This window comes from Poromitra crassiceps, assembly GCF_964638095.1.
Source record: "Poromitra crassiceps genome assembly, chromosome: 6".
In the NCBI taxonomy this organism is placed as follows: domain Eukaryota; kingdom Metazoa; phylum Chordata; class Actinopteri; order Beryciformes; family Melamphaidae; genus Poromitra; species Poromitra crassiceps.
The window spans coordinates 25,698,815-25,717,203 of record NC_139627.1 but is presented as its reverse complement, the minus strand read 5'-3'; the positions used below and the strand labels follow the sequence as shown (position 1 = coordinate 25,717,203).

Here is an 18,389-nt window from a genome sequence, read left to right as displayed (position 1 = left end):
TGCTGGTCAGCTTCAACAAGGTTCAACAGTGTCTGGCACATAGATCATAGGCTAGCCTACTCGCCAAGCAAAGAGGCCTATAGTGAGAAAGGTCTAACTTGAACAGAAAACATAGGCTGTAGGTAGGCAATGATATGCCCCCGAATACCTCTGAACATAAGCCTTGTAATATTGTCATAATGTAATTCATGTTATGAGAAAATTTCCGCTGAAGTTAAGTATCCCCATATCCAGAAAACAGAATAGTATAATTGCTCCTTGATTTGCCATTAAAGCACCATTAATGTATCTACCATAGAGAATGAGAATTAAAAAAGAAAGAAAAGAAAAAAAACATTTGAAAGCTGACCACGGTGAGGTTATGGCACAGAATATTATTTTATGTTTTGAAGCTAACAATGCTACAGTAGAACTCATTTAAATTCACTATCCCACTCATTGTAGTAGACTCAGACTCTACCCAATAATAATTTAAGGGGCTGGCTGAAGATTTTTCATTCTCAGTAATTTCCTGGACTGCACCAGGCACCAGCTGTGGTGGACATGAATCGGTATTCTAAATTGAATGGTATTCCTCTTTAACCAGTAGATGGGGCGAATGATCCTTTTTCCATTGCAAGACGGCAAGATTTTTTTTAGACGGCAAGAAGGTAAGAGGGGGCAAACTGACCAAATAACATAACCTGGTATTTTAAACAGTGGTGGCCCTGTTTGTTTCCATAGAGAGATGTCTTAAAGTAACTATCTTCTACTGACTGCAGTTTTAACAAAGAGTATTGAAGGCAACGGTTGTCACAACTCGTTCTTTAGAAATGTGATGAAAGCGCTGCCGCCATTTTGGCCTGAAAAGAAACCCCGCTTCATTGGCCAATGGGACAACAGCACAGAACATGACAGCCAATCGTCTGCTTCAGGCCAACATGGCGGATTTGCTGTGCAGCATTCGCAGCTGTGGACAATGGACATGAATGGGTATAGACCAAATCCGCGGGGCGTGATTTCTAACCCCACATAATTATGATAAGCAATAACCACGCCCTGTGGCGCTGGGATTGGCCAGGAGCATTGAAGCTTGGGACTAAAGCACCTGGGTTTTTTCATCTTTTAAAATAAAGATGTTTAAAAAACTATTGCTTGTTACATTTTCAGTGCTGTACCTTTTCTCTGGGTAAGAATTGAGCTTGAAATTAACGATATGATACATTATATTATATGACTATGAACGTGAACACAACACCGTTTATATTATTGCATGTTTTTGTAGATTGTGTACATTGTGTAGATTACAATTATTATAGGCTACTTATTATTATTATTACTATGCTAAGGAAGGTAGGTGACCATAATTCATTTCAATGTCCGCTCTCAATGTCCGCTCTCGAAATCGCTGTCCGTTCTCAAGAGCTATTCAGTTGGTTCATGAAATCGCTGGGCTGCGTGCCCTCCAGTGTTGCTCCTGGCCAATCCCGGCGCCACAGGGCGTGGTTATTGCTTATCCTATGTGGGGTTAGAAATCACGCATCAGCGGGATGTTTACATTTACTTCCGGGTACCCCTGAGGTCCACACATTATAATGGCGGTGGACGGCACAAACTGACGTGTTGAAGACAAAAACAGACAAAGAAGACAAAAATGGTTCGTCCGTGTTGTGTTGTTGTTTAATATCATTCATAACAACACTTTCACTAACGTTAGTGGAGACCAGACTAGCTAATTTACCTGTTGGACCAGACTAGAGTAGACTTGAAGCTAAATTAAATTGACGTGGCGTCAGTAGCTCTGTCTGTACCAGAGCCTGGTGACGCGAGGTTACTCTGTCTGTAACGTAAAAAAACAGCGAGTTTGACAGACAAACAAACGTTATTAGCTAGCTAACACTACATAAAACAAACACAGAAGAAAGGCTAGATACGTCGGACAAGCATGTTTACCAACCGTTTAACCATTTAAATTGAAAGTAGTCGGCCGAAAACAACGAGAGGGTTTGACAGCATTTATTTGACAACACGCACATTTAAACTTGCCGCCTTCCCCAAGTGGTACCCGGAAGTAAATTTGTTTACATGGTGACGTCACGGTGATTTGGTCTATTCTAAATTGAGTGGTATTCCACTTTAACCAATAGATGGCGCGAAGGATCATGTTTAAATTTCATTGCAAGAAGCATAGCGAGAATGCCATTATCATCTGACATTTTAAACAGTGGTGGTCCTGTTTATTTCCATAGAGATGTCTTAGTGGCTATATTGTAATGTCTACAGTTTTAGTTTTTGACAAATAAATCCCAAACTCAATGGCAGTGGCAGAACTAACCTCGCGTCACCAGGCTCTTCTCGGCGAGAAAGAGCCTGGCCTCCGTTCACAAGTGATTTTGTCACCCTGCCTGTTTCCGGACTAGAGCCCGCCCTAGACAGGAAACAACAGCGGAAATAGCTCGTTAACTTGACAATTAGACACAACGAATCAGAAAATAAAACGGCAAACGACAAAACAAAAGATGGACGTACCGAACGAAGTTTTTGAAGAAGTTATTGTAGAAACATTGCGGATTCACAAGCTCACACATTTAAGCCAATGCAGAAGCTTTACTTTTCAAACAAATGGCCAGTTGATGGAATAGTTAACGCTATAACGCTAGTTGTCTGTCCGCTGTTATCATAATGGAGGATAGAGTACAACAGTTGAAGCATCTCTGCTGCCTGTGCTGGGAAAGACATGGACATTGATCATAAGATTTCACATGGCGAGTACTCCATTGTCTTTGGCTCTCCAGAAACCTTCCTCGGCAGTTACTAGAAATGTGCTAACGCTACTATACAACTTTTGTTGTTGTTCTTTTCAGGCTCTAGCTAACGTAACCTCGCCGCGTCAAGCTAACGGCAACAAAGACGTTTTTTGGCGCACTTATTTCCGGTGTTGTTTCCAGTTCCTTGGTTTACGCCCCCATGACAAAAAGCGGGGTGAAAGGTGCCCAGACTAGGCAGAACGGGAGTTTCCGCATCACGTGGTCAATTCCGTTCTGCGCCTGTGGACAACTGGGACAACTGCAAAATGGAGGTGATGTGTGTTATCATGTTGCGATGTAAATATACATACATACCACTTAGTAATGCGGTGGGCGTTATCTAAGAATACCGGTGATACGAGTGTGTAAATGTGCATAGCACTGCATTGTAATTTGCCGCTTTTATGTGGCTGGACTGGAGTTAACGGAGAACGTCAGCTATTCAGTTAATGCTAGTCACGTCGCAGACAGCTAGGCTAACAACGCTAGTTAATCAAAACGAGCTAACAACACTGGATATATTAGCTGACAGCCTCTGCTGGGGGTCATGTTTGGTTTGAGGCTAAAAGCAACATTGACGCTGGCGTAAATAGATTTGGGTTTGATAGCTGTTGGTTTAATACAAGTAGCAATAGTTAACAGCACACTGGTCAACCTGCGAGACCCCTGACATTAGCTTAATGCTAACGCTAGCTGAAATCTGCCCAGCGCTAACGCTTCCTGCTGCCGCGGGCCTCTGTCGGCTTGAACCGGTTTAACAACGTTTACTTACTTGAACAACATGCTATTTGTAATAGTTTGTGCTCTTGAATCACTTGTCAATCAACGTAAAATCGTTGTCATTGTTGCCTCTGCCTGCTGACACAACAGGGATACAGCCATAAAAAAAAATACGCTGGTCGGCTGGTGTATAGGCATGTTTTATTAGTTTTACTATTTTAGTCTAAGCTTACTGAATTCACAGTTGTGTTTGAATAACGTTTCTCATGTTGTTCCTACAGAGTCGTGAATCTAAAGAACCTGAACAGCTCAGAAAGCTGTTTATTGGGGGTCTGAGTTTTGAAACAACTGAGGAGAGTTTAAGGGCTCATTTTGAACAATGGGGGTCACTCACGGACTGTGTGGTATGTATTTGTTTGAGTTTCCACAAAGTGGAGGCAAAAAAAAGTTAATTGTTGCTAACTCTATCCCAACCCCCATTGCCAAACTTTTTTTTATTTTTATTTTTTTAAGGTGATGAGAGATCCCAACAGCAAGCGTTCAAGAGGGTTTGGCTTTGTAACATATTCCTCTGCAATAGAGGTGGATGATTGCATGACAGCAAGGCCTCATAAGGTGGATGGCCGTGTCGTTGAACCCAAGAGGGCCGTATCCAGAGAGGTAAACAAACCCAGAGAAGTAGGCAGAAATTATTAGCAAGTTAATAACTTTCTCTTGTTTGTTGTGCACTCACCGCTATTGTTTGTTTCAGGACTCTTCCAGACCGGGTGCGCATCTGACTGTAAAGAAGATCTTTGTTGGCGGCATCAAGGAGGACACAGAGGAGTACCACATTCGAGAGTATTTTGAGCCGTATGGAAGGATTGACTGCATTGATATCATGGAGGAACGCTCAACTGGGAAAAAGAGGGGGTTCTGCTTTGTCACCTTTGATGACCATGACACTGTGGATAAAATTGTTGGTATGTGGTTGCTTACAGTTCAGGGTTAGATCAGCTGCTATTAAACACCAGGGAATATCAATGAAGACTAAATGTTTTCCCTTGTTTACTTTACAGCTCAGAAATACCACACAATCAACTCCCACAATTGTGAGGTCAGGAAAGCTCTCTCCAAACAGGAAATGATGGCTGCATCCAGTCAGAGGAGTAAGCATCATTAGAATAGACTGAAAAGAGTTACACAGTGGTTAATTATTCTACACTTGGCTGATTTTTTGTTTTTGTTTTTTTTAAGGCATAAAAGCAGTGCACTGCTGTGTTGGAAATGCCATTAAACATAGTGTTTTTCTTCATTTCAGACAGTGGTGGAGGATCCGGAAACTTCATGGGCAGAGGGGGTAACTATGGTGGTGGTGGTGGTGGTAATTTCCGAGGTGAATGTCATTTGGACAGGGTGGGAGCTGCAGGATTTAAAAAGCAGGTGAGTTTGAAGACATAATGTACTTTACCCCCTTGTTTTGCAGGTGGCTATGGTGGAGGACGAGGCGGCTATGGTGGTGATAGCTCTGATGGATATGGAGGAGATGGTGAGCTGCTGTTGTGAATCAACATTTTAACAAGTGTAATGGATTAAACTTCTCACTATTTTGTTTTTTTACACATTTACAAAACATTGCATTCATGCAATGGTATCAAGTATGCATTGCCCACTCAGTTATGTAATGAATGAGTTTCTTTTGTATGTTTGTATTATCACAGCATAAGAGTTGCATGTATTTTTGTCTCCAGGTGGAGGACCCAGTTACGGAGGAGGCCGAGGGAACTATGGAGGTGGCGGTCAAGGATATGGGAACCAGGGTGGTGGATTTGGTGGCTATAACAACTACAACGATGGAGGTACTGCTTTCATTGTTTCCCCACTCTATTTTCACCAGAATAAGAATAAGATGGTTGTATACTAATTCTTCTGTATTTAAGACAATCAAGTGCTAGCTTTAATCCATAGCAAAAGTGCAGTATTTTACACCTGAAATGGAACGCTGTCTTGAAATCAGTTAATTGTGACTTCAGGAAACTTTGGTGGAGGCGGAGGTGGAGGGGGCGGGAATTACAATGACTTTGGAAACTATGGTGGACAGCAGTCCAGTTATGGCCCCATGAAGGGAAACAACTTTGGTGGCGGTGGCGGAGGCAGTGGCAGAAGCTCGGGTGGACCATATGGTGGTGAGTGTCACGGCGAGACTTCAAAACTGCACTACTTTCAAGAGTGACATCAGGGTACTAATGTCATTTTGTTCATTGCAGGTGGCAGTGGTGGCGGAGGTGGCTATGGCTCACGACGATATTAATTATTTGATGTTTTGGTAAGTTAAATTCAATTTCACACCACCCTAGTGGCACAGTACAGAGTGAGCACATAAAAGTGTAGAATAACTATTTGTTCTATCCTGTATCCATTCAACAGGCTTCAGTTCTTAGCAGGAGAGGCGAGGAGGTGAGCAAAGGAATTGTCAGGAAAGCTGCAGGTTACTTTGAGGCTCTGAGAGCATTAGATGAACACAGAAGGCAGATGTTTACTGCAGCTAAATCGGAGATGTTTTTGGAATAAAAAGGACTGTCCAAAAGTGTTCACGCAAATCATGAGTGCAGATGATACATTTCGTTACTTGTGATAGATGTTTCCCTGCTAAAACAATTTTCGTTTTGTGCATCTAAAGTGTGTGTATTGTGCCTGTTATCAGGGGTAAGGTTAAACTTTTTTTTTTTTTTTTTTTACCTGAAGTCAGTTCTTAATATAAACTTTTTCTTTATTTTTGTTCCTGTGGTTTAGATTTCTGCTAGTCTTTTCATCTTTTGTCTTTTCACCTGGTTTTGTCAAATGGTGTAGATATATCAGGCCCTCAGAGGAGCTAGAATTAATATTTTTTCTTTTCAAATATTCTGATTGCAAAATTGCAAGTGTCAATTGTATTGATTTTGTATTTGAAGCACAGTATGATGTAATTCCTTCATAGTACTAGTGTCAACAATTATTAGCAGTCAGGATTAAAATTAAGGGAATGCTTCTAATTCTAGTAATTTCTAGATTGTTCAAATATTTTGAGTAGAAGAAAACGACGGAATAAAATTGTGTAGTAAAGTGCTCTGAGGTTCAGTGCGTCATTGGTTCAGAAAAAAAGATTAAAAGAGTCATTAATTTCTCTTCTGCCTGCTTGTTGTAACTATGAAGTTGAGCAAATCAGCCTCTCCTGAAGACCCCCCCCCCCCTCAATTTTTTGCAAGTATTTTTTTAAATAATTTTCCTTTTTAACCTGCCTGGCTCAATGACAAGGGAGTTTTGGGTAGACCTAGGGCAAGGGCCCGTACCCCACCTATGCCAGTGTTGAGCAAGTAGGATTATAACAGCCGCCAACTCCTGCAGTTGGGCCCTCTGCGTCGCTAGTGTGGAGGATTGCACATGACTGTCAGACAGGACGTCTCCAGCCCCAGCACAGTGGACCAGTCAGCATGTTGAGAGTGAAAAGACAAGGCAGCATCGAGCACAACGCCCCATGGAAGAAAGCTTGCAGTGTCGTGCCTGGTAGTGAGCGTCTCTCTCTCCAGGCTAGCTAAACAACCTCCCAGCAGCTGGTGCTAGCGAAGAAAGACTAGTTCCTGGACACAATGCTGGAGATCCTGTTGAGTCAGAGATACTGCAGTTTACCCGCAAATACTAGCTTTCAGACGTAACAGGAAAAGGGAGTGAGTATTTCACAAAAGCATACTTGAGAAGATGGAACAGGTAAGAGTAACCACTTTTCTTGATTTGCAGATTTGGAAAGAGGCATTCTCTTCTTGCTGAAATCTGTAAAGACCTGATAACATGGAAGGTTCTGGATGGGTAAGACTTGTTTTTCAAAATATTATTGCAGGCTGCTCTCACATTGTAACCTCACCCTCACCCCTGAAAGTGAGTTTAAGAGGTTCAAGGGTCCTTTTAAGGTAGACTGAGCAGGATGATCTAATATTGCTCCACTTTGACAAGAAGCAACCTACTACTATATTATCACTGCTTGGTATACCTTGAAGGAAAAATATACTGTATGTTGTTACTTTTCATATTTGTTACTAATTAACACCCCAGCTACAGGGTTCCCAGCCCTGGAAAAATCTGTATTTATATAAAGACTACAATTCCAAGGCTACATTTAAGTCATGGAATATAAAAACACGGACATGTATGAATGGTTACAGAGATTAGAACCTTGGGGGTCTTTCTCTCAAGTCACTAGACGCAAGTTCAAAAGAACGAGATCAAATAAGCTAAGTATGGGTACCGGTACATCAAAATGTAATTTTCATAAAAAAAAATGCTTCATTTACAATACATTTTGGATCATTATACCTTGAAGTGTTATACATACCACACTTCTGGGTAGTGAGGCCACAGCAGTGGCAACAGCAGACAGAAGGGACATTGCTATTCTATGCTCACTATGCATCATACCAAGGATATGAATTCAAAATAACCCACAAGATCACCTACTACAGATTAAATTACTTTCAATTATTTCTACATAGCATGAAAGTCACTCACGCAAGTCTCACACTCTACCCACCCTTAAACTCAAAAGGCCCTGCCTGCGCCTGCTAACATATTATGTAAATGTTTCACAATCAGCTGAGGAATAGTATTTCTACGAGGGGAGTGTTTGCCCAACTTCATTTCACATAATAAACCTGGGCTTGACAAAGGGACCACCGTCTGGGTGAACTTCATTGGCTTAACAGAAAGTTATGCAAGTATAAATGTGACCTTGAGTTCTTAAATAAAAAATATCTTTCATAAAGTGAGTGATTTATTTCTGAATTGCAAATAAAGTGTTTGGAAATTGCACCCAGATGTAACTGAGCAGTAAAGTATTTGTCTCGCATCCCAATGCACACTACAACTGTAACAATGTCAAAAGATCTCATAAGGTTTTATTGTTTGATTTACTCGTGGCTCACAGAAATCCTTCTAAAGTGTGTTACTGTACACTGTAACGGGTTTTGTTTGCGATACGCCTTCTGAAGTTTGATCTGGGAGTAGAAAATGGGCTTGTGATCAAAGGTAGTGTTTGCGTGAAAGTGCACAAAGAGCAAATACTGATTGTGCAGGGCTTTGCCTTTGAACGAGTTTGCCCGGTGGACCATTGTGAAGTTGTCATGCATGGTTCACATGAGTGTACAGCACTAGCTAAACAATTGTGTTCACTGTTGTGTAACAATGAATGCAGTTTGTGTGATTTCTTTTTTCTTTTTTTTGTGTGTGTGGGGGGGGGGGGGATGTAAGACTTACTGGATATACTGGAGTTTTACAGTATTACAAGATTTGGGTCACAGACCAGATTTAGCTCCCTATAAATACAACTTTGTTCACCTGATAAAGGAAGGTGATTGTGAAAGGGGATCAAGGCTTTAACGTTGCTACTTTGTTTCTGTGCAAGATTCTATAGAGGTTTCTGCTACTTTACATGCCTCATGGCAGAGCCTGCCAAAATGAGCATGTGGCAAGTTATATAATCATTCCTCAGACTATATGTCCATCTGGCATCGATCTACTACAAGCTGTGGCTGTAACCACAGTATACCACACAATGTTCAGTTTTCAGAAAATAGGAGACCGAATGGCTATACGGATAGTTTATTGAAAAGCACAGAAGTGGGGATTTAAAAAAAGAAACGGGCAGCAAATCAAAAGGTAGTTATAAAACAGACATAAGTAAAGTAACAATCAAAACAAAAATCATTAGCATAAGGAAACATTATATACAGTAAAATACACTTTCTTAGTCTCAATAGCAAATAATGTTTATATTTACAAATGATATTGATAAAATAATCTCAAAGGGTATTAGAAAGCAGTACAAAATAAGTAAAATATCAAAAATATTACAACATTCATGAGGAGTAAGCAAAAACTATATAATAGTTCTGCTGATCTACATAGGCTTAAAGCTGAGCAACTACAAAGTTATTGCATAGTAGTATTACTATGATAATGCAGTACCATATTACAAAGAAGATAAGTGCTTGTCTTTGCTCTTGATGTGTGTCTTTTTGATGCGAGGGACAAGGAAGATGTTGCCATCGGTTGTCTGCTGGAGGGAGTAGTCAGAGGGGGAGTAGGGGTTCCCCTTCTCATCTCTCAGCGTACTGAACACCTCCAGGTACAGGCTGCTGAGCTGCTGCTTCATCTGCCGCAGGTTGCTGCTGTTCTGGCTCTTTTCTCTCAGGAGGCGCTCCTTGTCTTCCTTCAGCGAGTCCAGGTCATACTCCAGCCCCACGATGTTCTCCATCTTGCGTTTGCGGCAGTTCTGGGCAGCTACCTTGTTCTTCCCGCGGCGTCTGATATCTCGGACCAGGGCCAGCTGGGCCTCGCCAAGTTGGTGCTTTGACATCAGCTCGTTGAAGTCATCCACAGGCAGGTTGATTATCATGTCCACAGTGAAAGGGATTTTGAGGGCCCTAGCCCTCTGCTCGTCTCTGGAGAGACGCAGCTCCGAGCGTTTCTTCTTGTCTTTAGTGAAGGGGGCGTCGTCGTGGCCAGTCTCCTCTGCTGGCTCTGTCTTGTGTTGCTTGGGTTTCTTTTCCTGCTGCTGCTGTGTCTGACCGATCGGTCCCAACAGAAACGCTGTTTGCTGGAAATCATCAGGTTGGAAATTCAAGCAGAACATTTCGGAGTAATCAGATTCTGCGCTCCCAGGGTTGAGGTCTGTCTCCTCCATGTCTGAATCACTAAAACCAAAGGACCCGTCACCATATACAGACTTCTCGGGTGAACTAGCAATTGGACTTGTGTTCAGAGATATTCCCGAATCAGAGTCTGGCAGTTCTGCCTTCACTTCTTGTTTGCATCTTTGAAATGTTTCTGTCGGTGAGAGGCTGTGAATGTCCATTGGTTTGAAGGGAAGCTTGTTTGGTATCTCAGTGCTTCCATTCCCCTCAAGGCCAGGTTGACCCCCTCTGCTGTCTTCTGGACTGAGAATGGGGTTGGGGTAAAATACGTCACAGAAGCTCTCTGCACCAAAGTTAGTAGTTAATTGAGGGGCTTTTGCCGTCATTTGACTGAGGCCGTCTTGTGGGGCCATATTGGGAAAGGTGGCGTCAAACGCATTAATAAATTCAGGGGGGCAAACATCTACATTGTTTGCCCCCACGTCTGGGAGAGTAGACAGTGGGTAAAAAGTGTAGTTTGGATCCTGCACTTCGGGGCTGTTTGTGAGAGGATATGTCGTAGTCTCCAGAGTGTCTTCCATCTGCATGTTCAGGCATTGCTAGAAGGAAGGGAAAAAATATTTATTCAAAAATACAATCAACACAGCTTGATACCAGTGTATATATATATATATATATATATATATATATATATATAGTTTAAACATCAGAAACTAAGATACCAACATTTCTGTGTCTGATTACTTAAAGGGATAAGTTCTCCCAAAAATGAAAATTCTGTCATCTACTCAGCCAAAATGTTGGTAGAAGGTCAGATGTTTTTTATAGTAAAAAAACAAACTGGACTTTCCCAGGGAAACAGAGTTATAGCATTCTCCAAAATAACTCAAGTGAATGGTGACCAACTTTCAAACATTAACAAAACCCTGGAGAAGAAAAAAAAAAAGCCTCCACTGATCATCAGGTGTAGTCCGAGTCTTCGAGAGCCACAACATGCAAAATTGACTCAAAAAGCGATAATTTACCCAATTCTTAAGCCTAAATCTTCACTGTAAGCGCTTGGCTCTCAACCGCGTACACGTCCAGATGCAGCCCGGCACACTGAAGTGGGTGCACCACCGTGCACGAGCTAGGCATGTACATGTGCCACTAGAAGTATTTCCGGTTTTCTGTCGTGGATTTTTGAACGGTCGTCCTCTGGTGAAAAGCTTTTCCTGGGCTGCACGGAGGGATTCAACGGAGCAGTTGATATCCAGATGAAGAGTGCATGTGGCGCATGGCGAGCATTTGCGCTCATGCGCCCAATTCAGACAGGCTTGAACGTAGCTGGGAGCTACCTGGATGCAGTGAGGATTTTGGCTAAAAAGTTGGGGGAAAGGACATTTTTTCCAAGTCTACTTGGCATGTCGGGGCTTTTGAACACTTGGATTATGCCTGGGGAGCAGGATGGAGCCATTTTATGTTTGTACATTTGAAAGTTGGTCACCATTCACTTCAGTTGTTAGGAGGATACTGCAAAGCTGTTTCGCTGGGAAGTTTCAGCTGTTTTGTGGACTAAAAAACCTTCCACTGGCATGGGGGTGAGTAGATAATGAGTGAATTTTCAGTTTTGGGTGAACATAAATCTTCTGAAATAAATTTGAAAAAAGGTTGCTGCCACCATCCATACATGAGATTGAAAGTAAATTAGATTATGTAAAAAGAAAAGAATCCTCTTATAGATGCTATAATGCCCATGAACTCACTGCACTGCCATGTATTAAAAAGAAAGGCTGTATACAGTATTAAAAAAAGGCAAGAACTCCAAATGAAAGGTTTTCCCTGCACCTAACATTGATGAAGTACCAGGAGAGTTCTGGACTTTACCAAAGGAGCTGTGGGTTCACAGAATAAAACTCCAAGACAAATTGGAGAAAGCTCAGGATTCTCCAAGACAGCTTTTATCTTTGGTTAAAAGGGAAATGGACCAGAGACTCTTCACAAACTGCCTGTGAGCCCTTCCTTCCATATCAACAGGGACTCAAAGGAAAACCACAACCACACAAATCTACTCCCTACCACAGTGTAACAAAAAATATGCACAATTGAAAGCAACAGTCATTTTAACAAGGTAATGTCAGCATCCAATGAGAAGCTGCTTGAGGGTATGGTTTCCTGGAGGGGACTGTAGTCCCGCCTGCTCTGAGATGTGAGGGCGAGGCAACGAATGCCACACAAAAGCTAATGCAAACAAAAAGGATTGCAATTCCCTCCATCGGCTGCCTTCAAATGAAACTGATAAGGCTGCTAACTCTACAGCTATTGAGCACAAATCCAAAAGCTCCTGCCAGAAAGCATCTCCTGTCTTTTCATCTATGCTTGTGTTGATTTATCTATGCTGGTGTTTGCCAGGCTTGTTTTTATCCGAGTATGATCTTTTAGTATGTTATCTTCTTTTATGCACTGTACGGCGACCTTGGGTGTTTTAAAAGGCGCCTCAAAATAAAATGTATTATTATTAATAAAACCGATGAGACTGCTAATTCTACAGCTATTGAGCACAAATCCAAACGCTCCTGCCAGAAAGCAACTGTGTCAGAGCGCCGCCCGCAATCACTAAACAAGACCCTGCTGTTCAGCCAGACGAGGCTAGAGGCTACCTATGCTAAAAAACGACATCACACCTTAACGCGCCCCCTACTGCTCCGAGTCTCCTCTCTCAACACTCAAACCCAATCACAGTGGAATGAGCCGGGCACACCTGTCTGCACATAATATGAGAGCCCATTCACATCGGGCAAACACAAGTGTGTTTGTCCTCTAATGCCCGAGTCCTGCCCCTGATGCATTCTTTGGCTGTTTGTTCCGTCACACAGGCCATCGGGCTATTGAGAATCCATGTATTATACCTGCAGCTCAGGGAGGGACAAAAGCTCCATCCAGGCCTGCTCCAAATCTGCGGAGGTCCTCTGTGGTCGTAGTGGAGCTGGGGGAAGAGGGGTGGCGGTCTGGGGCAAAGGTGGCTGCTCAGGGGACATCATGATGTGGGTGCTGCTGGGGGCTGGAACAGCAGCAGTGTCCAGGCAAACAGAGGTGCTCTACAACACAAATGTACAGTTTACAATGAAACAATGTCGTTGAAGGTGTAATATCACATGTATGGTATTAATTTAGTCAATTGTTACCTCAGTCGCCTCGACGAGGGGAAATGTCTCTGCCAGCAGCTGCAAACATTCATCAAATGACATGCCATCTCCATCTGCTTCAGTGAAGCTGACATTCTGCAAGAAAGGTTCAGATACATTGATTCAAATGAATGCTATCTTATAGGGATGTCACAATATATTGTCCCACGATATATCGCGATATCAAAACGTGACAATATGTATCGTTGAGATGAAATCTCATATCGCGAGAAAAAGAAGCTGAACATGGTGGCACTGATCTGCATCTGATTGCATGCTCGCTCTCCTTTTCATTGCTTTGTTTGAACAGACGAGGGACGTTACAGACACGGAGGATGAAAATGGTGAAATGACTCAAATCAGCGTGGAGGATGCCCCCTCAACTTACAAATCGATCGCAAAAAAATATTGTTAAAATATCGTATCGTTATCGTGAACCCAATATCGTGAACTGAGTGTATCGTGACACCCCTACTATCTTATGTATACACTAGCATCCTTTGTGGCACACAATCTACTAAACGAAACAGCATGATTTGGTATGTATAGAGCTTCTCTAAAGGTCTTTGCAGAGTAATTTCTAAAGAGTCAAATACACCAATGCAAACTACAGACCCACCTGTTTCCCTAATTACACAGGATGAGGTGGTTACCTAGCTACAACACAGCTGCAGCCAATGAAGAGAGGAGGGGGGGAGTGTCCCGCCCCTGACATGAGTAATGATGGCGGTGTGCAGGACGTACCTGTGTCACCTCTAGGGGTGTGGCGGCCGCCCGCAGCGGGGCGCTGGGTGCAGGACGGGGGATGTACTCGCCCGTCTCCTCGTCCAGCTGGAGCTGTGCCAGCAGGGCTTTCTCCTGCTCCCTGAGCAGCTGCAACCGCTTCTCCTCCGCCAGCTCCCGCTGCCTCTGCAGCTCGTGCTCCTTCTGCCGATGGCTGTAGTCAAACACCTCGCGCCTGGCACCCAGGTCGATGTCCTGCCTCCACAGGATGTCGATCAGCTCCATGTCCTGAAAAGAGACGCGCAGATGCGATGGGTGAGAGACGTGAGCCGTAGCCATGCTATCCTGTGATCAGCCCGGCAACGAGGAAGTCTACTGTCCCTGCTCTGCTGTGGTGCGTGGCTGCTGCCTGCTGCACCTGCCACACCCTGTCCCTTATCATCTGTTCATTGGCGACAACGTTGGCAATAATGCCATGGGGAAGAAGCATGAATAATAGATGTACTTCTCCATTTCCCCTATTACCAGCACACACCAGTAGAAGATCATTTGATACTCTTTCCACGCCACGGGAATTGATCATTTTCCATCCAAATACATGGGGACATTGAGGTTAGACACTGAGCTGTAAAATAATTTCTTACAATTAAACTCACAAATACAGCTGATTTATCAGCTTAGCTTGATGTGATTTTACAGCTTCAAATTGTCAGTTCTCCAACAGATTTAAACTCAGATCCCACTCGTTTATGTACACAATCAGGATGTCTGAAGTATATACATTTATTTTTCTAGTTGTGACAATTGACAGAAATCCTGACATTATATAACATTACTAGGCAATGTATTTCCCTTTCATACAACAATCAAAAGAATGATATCCCTAAGGTCGATAAAATGTTAGTCAATTAAAATTAGGAATACAAAGCTGTAAATTTACTGCCAGACCTTTCTTTCCTTTTTTCATTTTCAGTAACAGCATTCAATAGAATATAACGTCTTTTATTTAGTCTACTTTTCACAGTAAATAAGACTGATAACTGATTTCAGCATATTGCCAGAGTATCTGGCAATGAGAAAACTTACTGTGGCTTATAATGACTGCATGAGGCTGCTGCTAAAAGTTCAGAGGAGCTCTAGTGCAAGCATTATGTTTGTCAGTATCGGGGTACCGACTTGCTCTGCCGTTCTCAGAAATTTAATGTATAGATTTATGTGCAGGGCATCTGAATCTGTGAATGACATTATTGCTGTACTGACCAATCATGAACGCAGCTCGGGCAAGTTCTTTTCCAGACTGTGGAACCACTGGCGAAAATGTCTGTATACTAGACCCTGAGTATCTTCGTATCCTGTGTGCTGTTATCAACACTTACTATTTATTGTACTGCCTTTTTATTGTTTTTCTTTTTATTATATTATGGATCTCCCTGGGTCTGAAATAAAGTTTGAATTGAAATTGAATATCATAATATTACACTCAACAGATTTTAACTCCTCCCTAACATTTACACAGGAAGTTGACTTGGTAGTGTGGCTGACTAATTAAAGCAGAGTGCTGATGACAGTATGCTATGTAAGACACAGTGTATCCAGTATGTAACAGCTATACCATTTCCTGTAGATCTCCTCACTGGCTGAATGTTATTAGTTGCCTTTGTTTACCAAAGGAATGCCCAGAGATAAACTGTTACTCTCTCCCTTGGGCCTCTTAGCATCTACACAGAACTTGTTTACAGAAGCAAACCTTTCACAAGGCCCTTGGTGGTTGCATAAACCCAAGATCACAAGAAAACCTCAGAGCATGTGACTGTTTGGTACTCAGACCTATAGCCTAGGCTGCTTAAAGCTACCAGGTCATATGGCCAGAACAGAGGAAGTAGAGAGGGATCCGAAGGAAAACCATTTAAAGCACAAAGCAGAACAGAAGGAAGAGGATGTGAAATTGAGAAGATGTACTCGTTAACATTATACGGGAACAAAGTACCAGAAAGCATTCTTCAATATCATGAAAAAAAATACATGTTTTTACTGTCCTTTGATTAAAATATCAAGCAAAACAGGCAGTGCGTCAAACAAACCTGTACATATTTAAGGAAGTGTTGACATGGAGTTTGTCTGACTACAAACAGTGGCACTGCAAAATAATCCCACTAAAGCCTCTCTTTTGCCTCAGTATTGCATCAGAGGCTGTAACAGTCCATGAGCACCGCAGGATTAGACGTCAGTGAGACTGCCTACACACCGGGTAAGAGGTATAAGCACACACACCGGGTTAGAGGTAAGAGGTATAAGCACACAACCAGACATTTTGGCTGCCAGAGGAATGAGGAAGTGGCCTAAAATGTCTCAGTGGGCAGGCAGAACACCTCTTGAGGTCATCCATGTTTTCCAAATTCAAAAACCACATTGTATCCATTGGTCACACCTTACAGGCTCGTCAGACAAGCTATCTTACAAACAATCCAATCTAAAAGAAAAGGCCTGTCAGTTACATAAGAGAGGTTCAACCAGCTTGCTGCTTTATTGTCACTGATGGAAAATGAATGTGTGTTAGTGAGAAGGACTGATCTATTAAGCTGTTATATGTAGCCTGCTGTGCTAGAATCCCTAATAGCCTGACAAACCGCTCATATTCTGTAATGAAAGCAAATAGTAGTAGGCCTAACGCCATAAACACTGCATTGTCTGTGAACATGGCGGGTGTCAGTAAGTCACAAGTTCAGAGCTGGCATCAGAACAAGGAAACTGGCTCACAAAATAACTTTCAATTTCCTGGGTCTCACTGATAGACAAACAAAAACACCTTGACCTACATGAACAAACAACATATTTTGAGTTTCCCCATAACAAGAGTACAGCGAGCAGTCAAAAGGCATCTTTCATCCAGAGAAAATTCAAAAATAAAAGAGATTCAGGCCAACAACCTTGACAGTGTGATACAACGCGGTGTCTGGTTAGTACGGGTTGTTCATTGACCTGACTCTTCAGAGTACAGGCAAGAGCCATGTTGTAGTTTATTATGCCTCCTTGCATCAGACTTCAGTGTACATCCACCCTTGACCAAGGATGATGAAACAGCTGCACATTTTCCTAAACAGCTCTATAGGCCCACATACATCAACGGTGTATTTTCCACTGACCCTTTTCTTATGACAACCTCCTCTAAACAACTGAAGATCTAAGGCCTCAACTTTTTTTAATATAGCCTATGTACACACACACACACACACACACTCTTCTCTTATTAAGATTACTGGAAATCGTATGTCTACCCTGTGTTTGAGAAGAAGTTAGCACAATTTGGAGGCTACCGGTATACACTGGGAAACAATTCAGGCTTCAACGTTAGCATAAGCCCCTCCGAAGTAGCCTAAAGATATAATTTTGAATGGTTAGGAGATAGGTCATGACAGACATGGGATCACATGCATGGGGAGGAAGGGGAGGAGGGCTGACTGACAGACTCTATACGAGGGGGACAGGCTTAAGAGACCACCAGTTTTATGTTTAGCAGCTTATCCGGATGTAGGTAATAATATAATTTTATTGTAATTCTTTAATCAGCCCAAAGCTCGAAGTCCAGCCGGGTTTTCATATTAAGTTCCCCCCTGTCGAGTAGCCTAAACCAGACGGTACAGACGCCAATGACTTGCAGAATTGAAAGATACAGGGGATACATGAAATATACATTTTAATGAAGCTGCCCAGTGCCCACGCATTTCCTATGATGGCCTAGGCCACATCGGAACTGTTGGGTAGCTTATACACATGTAATAACTGCGTATCGATTAGATAGTGGAACAAAAATAACCAATAAACATCAAAAGTTTGCCAAACTGAACACTCTACTGTCTTCTTGTCAAATCGGGTAACGTTAAAGGCAGAACAACAGTCAATGCCAGACGAGACGGTTTATTTGTGCCAATGACTCACTTTCGATAGGCAATAAATATTTACCTGTTGACTGGCATGTCCGGGCACCTCCATTTCCATCATTATGGAGCTCTTCCTTCGCGTAAAGAAACGCCGTATGATGCGAATGCGTGTAATGTATTCCTCAGATTAGAAAGGCTTTGCCACCCGGAGGCGAGGAGTCCGTCGCGACACCGTTTGACGGCGAGGGAAAAATATTGCTTCCTCTATTCTATTGAATATTACGGAAAGCCCCAAACAGCACGCTGGCCCTGCCCACAAGCTGCGACACAGCACGGCCCCCAGCCCCGCCCTCCCCTCACCGGCCTGATAAGAGCTGTGCATGCAGGAGCCCCCTGTCTGCCACTGCTGATACCACACCAGAAAGATTACACAACACATACTTTCGATCTGCGTCAAATTCAAAGTTAATATGTTAA

The 18,389-nt window shown here is 42.6% G+C and overlaps 2 protein-coding genes across 3 annotated transcripts; one reads left to right on the top strand and one right to left on the bottom strand.

The window, feature by feature from the left end:
• The first annotated feature begins 3,029 nt into the window (after window positions 1–3,029).
• Window positions 3,030–8,161, top strand: hnrnpa3 (heterogeneous nuclear ribonucleoprotein A3). Of its 2 annotated transcripts, none has more exons than XM_083638451.1 (11): window positions 3,030–3,058; window positions 3,788–3,910; window positions 4,020–4,166; window positions 4,258–4,468; window positions 4,565–4,654; window positions 4,807–4,845; window positions 4,972–5,034; window positions 5,237–5,344; window positions 5,519–5,671; window positions 5,753–5,811; window positions 5,913–8,161. In XM_083638451.1, exons 1-10 carry the CDS (start codon window positions 3,053–3,055, stop codon window positions 5,794–5,796), a joined length of 984 nt encoding a protein of 327 aa, XP_083494577.1. In that variant the 5' UTR covers window positions 3,030–3,052; the 3' UTR covers window positions 5,797–5,811; window positions 5,913–8,161. The 2 variants fall into 2 exon arrangements, with proteins under 2 accessions (XP_083494577.1, XP_083494576.1); XM_083638450.1 differs by having other exon boundaries at window positions 4,807–4,881.
• A 936-nt stretch (window positions 8,162–9,097) lies between these two features.
• On the bottom strand, window positions 9,098–18,169 carry nfe2l2a (nfe2 like bZIP transcription factor 2a). Its single transcript, XM_083638579.1, has 5 exons — window positions 17,995–18,169; window positions 14,056–14,322; window positions 13,312–13,407; window positions 13,036–13,224; window positions 9,098–10,746 (listed from the first exon to the last, which is right to left on the bottom strand). The coding sequence occupies exons 1-5, from the start codon at window positions 18,031–18,033 to the stop codon at window positions 9,484–9,486; spliced, it is 1,854 nt and encodes a 617-aa protein (XP_083494705.1). The 5' UTR covers window positions 18,034–18,169; the 3' UTR covers window positions 9,098–9,483.
• Between the last annotated feature and the right edge of the window lie 220 nt (window positions 18,170–18,389).